The sequence below is a fragment of the Corylus avellana genome, chromosome ca7, assembly GCF_901000735.1.
Source record: "Corylus avellana chromosome ca7, CavTom2PMs-1.0".
Lineage (NCBI taxonomy): Eukaryota > Viridiplantae > Streptophyta > Magnoliopsida > Fagales > Betulaceae > Corylus > Corylus avellana.
The window spans coordinates 819,357-829,069 of NC_081547.1; the positions used below are offsets into that span (position 1 = coordinate 819,357).

A 9,713-nucleotide genomic window follows, 5' to 3' on the forward strand; every position below is an offset into this window, starting at 1 on the left:
TTTTTTTTCTTTCTCTTTTAACTTCTTTCTTTTTTGGGAGGTGATGGGTTGGGGAGGTGATTTGGGGCAAAAACTCGTAATAGGATAGCGCGACGAAGCGCGTGTAGATTGAGTTGCTGGTAGAGGATGCTTTTTGCGAGAGCTAAGAATGGTGGGCATTGAGACTCGAAAGCCGGAGGCCGATATGAGTCTGTTAGGGCGGTGAGGAGTGGATCGGAGCTGCGTAAATGGATAAGTGCAGCGTCAATTTCGCCTTCAAATGTTAGTGGCTTCACAGCTATGGGGAAAATGATAGCGGGCTAAGATGGGTTTGCTTTGCTGGGTTTAGAGGAGGAGTCTGCATTGAAGACCTCTGGCTTCAGGAGTTTTCGGATTTTCCGGGGAGGGAATGGGATTTTGGAGGAGGATGAGGGATTTTGGATCTGGGTTTTCTTTGGCTTAACCATTGTGCAGAGCTGGTTGTTAATTAGGGTAGAGTAACCAGAAATTGGGAAATGTTTATAGGGGTGGATGATCATGACCACAAAACCTTACTATATATATATATCTCACGGTCACCCAATGGAAATGAAAGTACTTCTCGGTTTGAAAAACTCATTGACTTGTTTTACAAGGCAGTCGCCTGGTTTTTTTCTTTCTTTTTTTTATTCAATATGTGAGAGGGGAAAAGGGAGACCGGAAGGAGGTAGTCGCGCCTCGCGTGGGTTGAAACTTGAATCTGAAATGAGCCAAATAGATAGATCGAGTAATGCTATTAGTTTTTTTAGAGTTATCTTAAAAGTGATGAGGCTTTTAAAATCATCAATAGATTCAAAGTCAATAAATCATATCTAAAATTCAAGTGTAATTTTAAAAGTCACATCACATTTATGGTAACTTTAAAAAAACTCTAGAAAGACTTATAAAATTATTCAAATATATTTTATGGTTGGATAACAAATTAACAATTTTTTTTTTTTTTTGATAAATGTATAGCTAATTAAATAATAACACGTGTCCGATTCATTTAGTCACCACAAAAATAACAGTGTAGCTTTAACACTAGGGCAAATTAAACCCGCACAAATAGTTTTTTCCTTTTGTTTTATGGGCCTCTCAATATTTGGATAGGTATATGTCTTTGATATGCTGCTCAAATTAATCCCAATACGTGCGACGAGCAGTAGCCAAGAAGGGGGAGACTGGGGAGAAGGTTAGGTGGTCGGGGAGTCTACGGATTTATTACAAGTGGTTGAGGCTCGAGGCAATCATAAATGACAGAACGAACAGATTGAGATGGCGGGTGTAATAATTTGTACATGTGGGCATCACTACAATAATGATACGGAAGGTGACATGATGGTGCAGGTCAATTTTGTCTGACACAAGCTTGGCCGCTTTAGAAAGCTTGTTCATAGGGCTAACAATAGTCATCAACAAATGAGGCCCACGACCTGTTGGCATTTGTTCTTTCCCCAAACGACTTTCAATATCTCATTCATGACCCAAAAGCTCAGAAAAAAAAAAAAAAAAAAAAAAAAAGGGTAAAATTCATTTAATTTCCTTAAATTATTACTTCAATAATAATTTATTCCTCAAATTATTAATTGCGATAATTTATCTATTAAATTATTAAAACAATAATAATGTACCTCAAATTTTAACAAAATGACAAAATTATCCTTAGTAAAATAAAAACAAAAATACTAAAATTTATTATTTTTTTTCAAAATTTTAAGATTATTTTTGTCTTATTGAAAATTCTAGAAGCGTAATTTCGTTATTTTGCTAGCATTGGAAAATACATTGTCATTGTTTTAATAGTTTGGAGGTAAATTATCATAATTGATAATTTAGAGAGTAAATTATTATTGGAATGATAATTTAAGAGAATTAAGTGAAGTTTATTCAAAATATATATATATATATATATTTATTCCACCTGGATCGAGATATACTACAATTGGCTGTCAGAATTTGAAAGGGTTCGGCAGGTTCAATCAAGTCCAACAACCTGCTCTGTTTACTTGAATTTCTATAAAATTCTGACGACCTATAGGCTATACATACTGTTATTAGATGAGATGGGGAATACTTGAATTTGGATGTGGAGGGAGTGGAGTGGAACTGATTGGGGAGAAAATTGGGTTGTTGGGAGTGTAAAGCTGCCTCATTAAAGGTAAGCCTCATGCAGTTTGTGCTGCAACCTCCTTTCAAAGCCCCTGCCACCACACATAATTTTACAGCGCAAGTAGTAAATGGTCCTTGATTGTTCTACTTCCTTTCTCTGAGACATTTCAACAAACAAGTACAGCCGCTCAGGGACGAACCCGAGGACTTTCTGGATTTTGCGTAGAAAGGTGGCAATGAGTTTCAGGGACGAATCCGAGGACCACAAGAAGCCGCTCCTGCATTCGGGGAGCTGGTATAAACTGGGCTCAAGGCAGTCCAGCATCATGGACTCGAGGCAGTCCAGCACCATAGGCTCGAGGGAGTCCAGCACCATAGGCTCGAGGCAGTCCAGCATCACGAGCCCCACGGCCCAGGTCGCTCGCGACGGCTACATCTCCGTCATGCTCAGCGTCCTCATCGTCGCCATGGGCCCCTTTCAATTCGGCTACACCGTAAAACCACCGTTTCCTATTCATCTCAATCACCATTTCCCTTCACAAAAACCATTTTGCTCACTCAAATTTCTTTTTGTTTCTTTGATTTTTCAAATTTACAGACTGCGTATACGTCCCCTACGCAAGCTGACATGATCGAGGACTTGGACCTTTCACTCTCAGAGGTGTGAATTTTGATTCTGATTGTGTTCTCAATCTTTAATTTTGTAATTTTTATTGACGCTACTTGTTTGGAAAACAGTTCTCTCTATTTGGGTCCATAGTAAACGTCGGAGCTATGGTTGGGGCAATTTCGAGTGGCCACATTGCGGATTACTTCGGGCGCAAAGGGGTATGTATAATGGGTTTCCTTCAATTTTTCTTCTTTTGGGTTCATCTTGCACTTTATGGAGGGAAAAAAATAAATAAATAAATAAGAAGCAGCATTTGATTATTTGCAACATTTCTTTAGGGGGGAAATTGCAAAATTAGTCTACATAGTTTTCCTGATTTACGATTAGTTCTATGTGGTACTAAAATGAACTCAGAGGTTTGTGAGGTGTGCCAAAAAACAATTTACTCCATACAGTTATATTTTGTCAACTAACTTAACAGATTTCGTTAATATACAAAACAGACTTAAATAGGACATATGCCATAATTTTATCAGTTTTGACTTGTCACATTATCGGAATTTGCTAATTTAATAGATGAAATTTGATGCTAAATGGAACTAATTGTAAATCAAGGAAATCACGATAACTAGTTTTACAGTATTCCCTTTGTTTTGGGAAACGGATCCTCTCCATTTTAAATTCTCTTCATTTCTTTCGGTTAGTGTATTTAGAATGGTAATGTTGTCCAAAAATTTTAACCTCAAAAAAATTTGGACAATTTTACCCTTCTAAATACACTATCAGGAAGAAATGAAAATAATTTGAAATGGAGGTGATCATGGAGATGATCATTTTCCTTTGTTTTGCGTGATCGGAGAATGTTCCAACTATGAATACCTAATTAATGTTGCTTTGTTTTGCTGAATTGCAGTCACTTGTGGTCGCTGGAATTCCTAATATAATTGGATGGCTCGCAATATCGTTTGCTAGTGTGAGTGGGCACAGATGATTTGATGCTCTTCTTTGTAATTGCATTATTTTTAAATTTTAGTTTATGATGCTCTTGTAGGACACCACATTTTTATACATGGGAAGGTTGTTGGGAGGATTTGGCGTTGGTATAATATCTTACACGGTAACATTGAAGCACCTCATTTCTTTTAAGACAAAAATTAGTTGGTGGAAATATCTTTCAACTCATTTAAAATAGTGTTAAGTGTCTATAAACATTTAAAAGACACATTAAATTTAGTCTAAGTTAGTAAACTGCTATTAATGACGTTAATAATTTAATGTGTCTCTTAAATGTTTATCGACACCTGACACTATTTTAAATAGATTGAATGATATTTCCTCCAAACTAGTTTAGAGAAAATTTCTATCATTTCTTTTATGTCAATCAAGCATCAAATGACATTAATTTGTATATGATTTTTAAGTTTAGGTACCGATATATATAGCTGAGATTTCGCCTCAAAACATGAGGGGAACCCTCGGGTCCGTCAACCAGGTTTGTTGTCTAGTCCTCCCTTCTTAGTTAACTCAAAAATCAATTAATGAATCTCTCATTCTCTCTTCTATATGGATTAAGAGTCGGAAAATTCTTCTTGTAACTTTTTTCCTCTCATCAATTAGGAAAAAAAAAAACTCGGTCATCGTTAGCACTTTTGTTACTAGTATATATCCTTATTTAATGATATAATAAAGTAAATCAATTTTTGTTTTTGTATAGCTCTCAGTGACAATTGGATCATTGTTTGCTTATTTTTTGGGGATGTTTGTCAGCTGGAGACTGCTTGCAATTATAGGTAAGCCCTTAGGATGCCAAATTGTTGGCATTTCCACAATTGAAAGAGACGTATCAATTGTTATTTGGCCAACAAGATTATTAACCCCCCAACTTTAATCAATCTTACAGTCACCCTCCTTAAGTTTTTTTTTTATTCTTTTTTTTTTAAAAAAAAAAAAACAATTTTATGTATCCAATTTTAAAAAGTTTGCAATATCAACTTCCCCGTTAGTATTTGAGTTAAATTAGACGGTAAATGGGTGAAATAGCCTCTATACTCTTGTAAAATTGATAAAATTACAAAATTACCTTCTTCTTTTTTTTTTTAGAAAAAAAAAAAAAAAAAAAAAAAAAAAAAAAAAAAGTAAGTATTTTGAAAATTTTCAAGGCTTCTTTTATTAAATCCTAATAGATGAGTGACATTACAAACTTTTTACCGTTAGATACACTAAATATAGAGTTTATGAACTTTAAGAGCAGGTGATTGCAAAAAAGATAAAAGTTTCCGAAGGCTAAATGAAGGAATACTTGAACAAGCTTGAAAAATGTATTTTCAAGATTGAGTGCACATAAAGTAGTACACCCAAAATGGACTACGTAGATCAACTGAGGGATCATTTACACATTATTGCAGGAATTTTGCCATGTGCATTATTGATACCTGGCTTGCTTTTCATACCAGAATCTCCTCGATGGCTGGTAAGAAATTCGCATATCATATATATATATATATATATATCGTATTGTATTGATTGGATTTTGATTTTCTCTTTTCTTTTATTTCTTTGGGGGTGGGGGGTGTTAGGCCAAAATGGGGAGGACAGAAGATTTTGAATCCTCATTGCAAGTGTTACGGGGTTTCGGTACAGACATTTCAATTGAAGCGAGTGAAATCAAGGTATTGATTGTTCTACCAGTCAATTTCTTGCACTTCAATCAAATTCATATCATCCAGAAACTTATAGTGAACCAAGTTGTGCACTTTTTTTCTTCTTCTTCTTCTTCTTCTTCTTCTATTTTAAGAAAATAATAACGAAAAATTCACATTTAGCCCTTAAGTTTTCATCTGATTTGAATTTAGTCATTAAGTTTTCAATTTTAATAATAAAGTTCTTTGGTTTAGGTTTTGTTCATGTTTTAAATTAAGATTAGGATGATGAAGAAGATGATTTTTGTTTATGTAGTTGGGTCTTTTTTTTTTTCTTTTTTTCTATGGATGACTTAGGCATTGATATTAGGTGCTGATATGCACGCTTACGTGTCAATTAAAACACGTGTGACATTAACACCGTTAATTTTGACGGAGAAGTGCAGAAGGACCATATTATTGAAATTAGAAACTCAAGGATTAAATTCAAATCAGATAAAAATTGAAGGGCTAAATATGATTTTTCTCAAAAGAAAAAGAAGAAGAAGAAGAGGAGGCCTGCACCATAAGGTTCTGGATGATAAGTTGCACGACTACATTATTTTGACTGTTTTCTTAACATTATCATCATTTTATTATTGATGTAATTTTGACAGACTACTGTAGCATTAGCAAGCAAAAGAAGTACAATAACATTTTCAGATCTCCAGAGAAAGAGATATTGGTTTCCTTTAACGGTACAGTGGTTTTGAAATTTCACATTTTCTATACCCTAGCCTGTGAATTTTTGTCCCCTTCTGATAGCTAGGTTGCTACCATATGCTTGCAGATAGGGATTGGATTACTTATTCTCCGGCAATTCACCGGTATCAATGGTGTTTTATTCTATGCAAGTAGCATCTTAGAAAGTGCAGGTTAGCCCAACTTCGATCTCTTTGGGCTTTCAACTCTTTTCTATATTAGTAGACCAATGGTAGAAATCAAATCATAATCATGCGTACAATATTTGATTAATTAGTTTCCCATGAATATGAGCAGGGGTATCAGCAAGTAACTTTGCAACTTTTATACTTGGTCTTGTTCAGGTAAAAGTTTCCCTGATACATACAATTTTTGTGCTGCTTAATTCATGTAGATGTCACAACTTCTTATCAGTGTTATTTTCAACAGGTTATTTCTACAGGAGTCTCTACTTGGTTGGCAGACAGAGCTGGGCGTAGGCTGCTTCTTATTGTGCGTCGACAAAACCCTTTTTTTTCTTTTTTTTCTCTTAAAATGTGGACTTAATTACATATAAATTGAACAAAATCTGAAATCACTCGTGTAGATATCATCGTCTGGAATGACTCTTAGCCTCATCCTTGTGGCAGTTATTTTTTATCTAGAGGTACGTAGGTAATATTTTATTTTAGTACGTACGTATAATAATGTAAAATCTTCTCATTTGATCGAGTCTTAATCAACACTTTCTCTTCCATCTTGTTCTCATTCACCTTTACCAGGGCCTCGTATCAGAGGATTCTAGTTTATACACCATGTTTGGTATACTGTCAGTCGTGGGGCTTGTGGTATGCTTTCTTTCTCGTATACATTTTGTTGTGTGGTGTGTGTAGTTTGAACTCTTGTTTTAATTTAATTGATTTTCCTTACAGTTGTTAGTGATTACATTCGCTCTGGGAATTGGATCTCTTCCTTGGGTTATAATGTCAGAGGTATATATGCAATAATATTTACCTGTATTCTTTCCCTCCATGTCTAGGAATTGGATCTCTTCCTTGGGTTATAATTAATGAGTTTGTATACTTTTTGCACACAAATTGGACATTTTCAGATTTTTCCGGCGGATATTAAGGTCCTTGCTGGCAGCATAGCAATAATGGCAAATTGGCTGACAACCTGGGTGGTCACATTGACTGCAAACTTACTCTTGAGTTGGAGCAGCGTTGGTATATACATCTACCTCTGTGCGTGTGTTTTCCGGCATCCATATATCTGTCATGGGGACTCTTTTAACTCATATAGTTCCGTCATTTTTGCAAAATAGGTACCTTCACGATTTACGCAACGGTCTCTGCTTTTACTCTAGTCTTCGTGGCACTTTGGGTTCCTGAAACTAAAGGCAAAACTCTGGAAGAGATGCAGCGGTCAAGCATGTATTTATCTGGGCACAGTATCTGAAGTGATCAATATCATGCTCATGCAGGAGGAAGCAATTCCACAAATCGTGTCCATAATTACTCTATAGCCATTAGCCTGCCTCTCAATTATCAATTATGGATAGGGTGTGTTTGTGGTCTTTCCATCACAATTTATTAAATTTTGTTGAGTGAGTCCATAAATCATCGTTGCCCTAAGGTTTAGTCCGAGTGTGCGTGATTATCATTTAAGCATGCATTTTATTCCAATGCAGACTTTGATATAGGGAAATTTTGAAAAAGTTAATTTTTTATCCCCTCTTCTCTCTCTTTCTATGCGTTTTCTCTATCTTATTTATCTCTCCTCTTTTAACTTCTTCCTTTTTTGGAAGGTGATGGGTTGGGGAGGTGGTTTGGGGTTAAAACTCATAATAGGGTAGACAAAAAGGACAAGTGTTGCACTATCTAGGTCGGAGTGGCCTATGGAGGCAGTAGAACTATCGTCTTGATCAGAATAGTGGGTCACATTGGAGGCATGATCGGCCAAGTCCATGAGACCTTCGCAGTGTGATGTGCAGATCTTGCATCTTGTGTTTAAAAGTTGGATTCGGGTCATGTTAAAGCATAAATATAACATTATATAAGTCAACTCTAATTTAGTACATTTAATTAAACAGATTAAACTAAGAATATAAACCACACTATATGGTCGAATAATATCCTTATTTTGCATTTGCACTTTGCGGAGAGCGAATTTTAGTATTTATGCATCCGTATTTTGCATAATCCCCGTAACCGCACACGTGCGGGCGGGTTTTTTGTAGTAACCGCATGTGACATTCGCTTTGCATTTTGGGCTTTTTTTTTTTTTTTTTCAACTACGAACTTAATTATTTATGTGGCCTTTTATTAAAAGAAAAAAACTTTTTTAGATAGGCTTAATCCAATTTTTGAACTAAAATATTCTTGTAAATTGTAATATGAAAATACTAATTAAATTGTAAATACTACCTTCCAACAAAATATGAAGTAAGAAACACAAATTCCCCATTCCGTAAAAGAACATACCATAGAAGAAAGACATGGAACATTGTTATGATAGGGATGCTGAATAAATTCACGGTAGATTAGGCTTACCATCCACCAACGGTACTGATGCTGATGCTACAGTAGACGTAGGTGTGATTGTGACTCCTTTGGCTTCCATAAACCTCCACATATACCACGACCCAACAGACCTATAAGGCTTCCACTTCTCACAAATCTCCTCCATCTCCAAAGGCCGTGGCAATTCCTTTAGCCCATACAATTGCTGCACGCCTTTCCTCACGCCAAGGTCTCCCACCGGTAGAACATCCGGCCTGCGCAGCGAGAACATCATGAACATGTGCACCGACCAAACCCCTATTCCCTTAACCAACGTCAGCTTCGTGAGCAGGGACTCATCGCTCATTTCGAGAATCGAGGAGTCCGATAAAACCCCACTCTTGTACTTGTCTGCCAAGTCGTGGAGGTAACTCGCCTTCCGACCGGAGACTCCGACTTTCCGGAGCTGCTCTGGGTTAAGAGCGAGCACGCTGTCGGGGACTACATCGGCCTCGCCGCCGCAGAGCGCGACGAAGCGCGTGTAGATTGATTTCGCGGCGTTGGCCGCGAGTTGCTGGTAGAGGATGCTTTTTGCGAGGGCTAAGAATGGTGGGCATTGAGACTCGAAAGCCGGAAGCCGATACGAGTCTATAAGGGTGGTGAGGAGTGGATCGGAGCTGCGTAAATGGGTAAGAGCAGCGTCAATTTCGCCTTCAAATGTTAGTGGCTTCACGGCTGTGGGGAAAACGATAGCGGGCTGAGATGGGTTTGATTTGCTGGGTTTAGAGGAGGAGTCTGTATTGGGGACCTCTGGCTTCAGGGGTTTTCGGATTTTGCGGGGAGGGAATGGGATTTTGGAGGAGGATGATGGATTTTGGATCTGGGTTTTCTTATGCTTAACCATTGTACAGAGCTGGTCGTTAATTAGGGTAGAGTAACCGGAAATTGGGAAATGTTTATAGGGGTGGGTGGTTATCATGACCCCAAAATCTTATTTTATATATATCTCACGGTCTGCCATTCGTCTTCTCGGTTTGAAAAACTCATTGGCTTGCTTTACAAGATAGTCGCCTGCTTTGTTTTTTTTTTTTTTTTTTTTTAAAGGGTTAAATACTTCCTATCCATTCGATTTTT

General features: G+C 36.9%; 2 protein-coding genes across 3 annotated transcripts; one reads left to right on the forward strand and one right to left on the reverse strand.

The window, feature by feature from the left end:
* Positions 1 to 2,025: 2,025 nt before the first annotated feature.
* LOC132188863 (sugar transporter ERD6-like 6) lies at positions 2,026 to 7,823 on the forward strand. Of its 2 annotated transcripts, XM_059603425.1 has the most exons (18): positions 2,045 to 2,603; positions 2,708 to 2,770; positions 2,848 to 2,937; positions 3,633 to 3,692; positions 3,771 to 3,836; positions 4,146 to 4,211; positions 4,434 to 4,509; positions 5,125 to 5,189; positions 5,296 to 5,388; positions 6,015 to 6,095; positions 6,188 to 6,272; positions 6,397 to 6,443; positions 6,529 to 6,591; positions 6,686 to 6,745; positions 6,861 to 6,926; positions 7,011 to 7,070; positions 7,190 to 7,304; positions 7,403 to 7,823. In XM_059603425.1, the coding sequence occupies exons 1-18, from the start codon at positions 2,346 to 2,348 to the stop codon at positions 7,534 to 7,536; spliced, it is 1,548 nt and encodes a 515-aa protein (XP_059459408.1). In that variant the 5' UTR covers positions 2,045 to 2,345; the 3' UTR covers positions 7,537 to 7,823. The 2 variants fall into 2 exon arrangements, 1 of the variants encoding a protein (XP_059459408.1); XR_009440928.1 differs by lacking the exon at positions 7,403 to 7,823 and having other exon boundaries at positions 2,026 to 2,603; positions 6,686 to 6,753; positions 7,190 to 7,221.
* Positions 7,824 to 8,517: 694 nt separating this feature from the next.
* Positions 8,518 to 9,604, reverse strand: LOC132188866 (DNA-3-methyladenine glycosylase 1-like). The gene has a single exon (XM_059603431.1). It carries the CDS (start codon positions 9,556 to 9,558, stop codon positions 8,611 to 8,613), a length of 948 nt encoding a protein of 315 aa, XP_059459414.1. The 5' UTR covers positions 9,559 to 9,604; the 3' UTR covers positions 8,518 to 8,610.
* Positions 9,605 to 9,713: the final 109 nt, after the last annotated feature.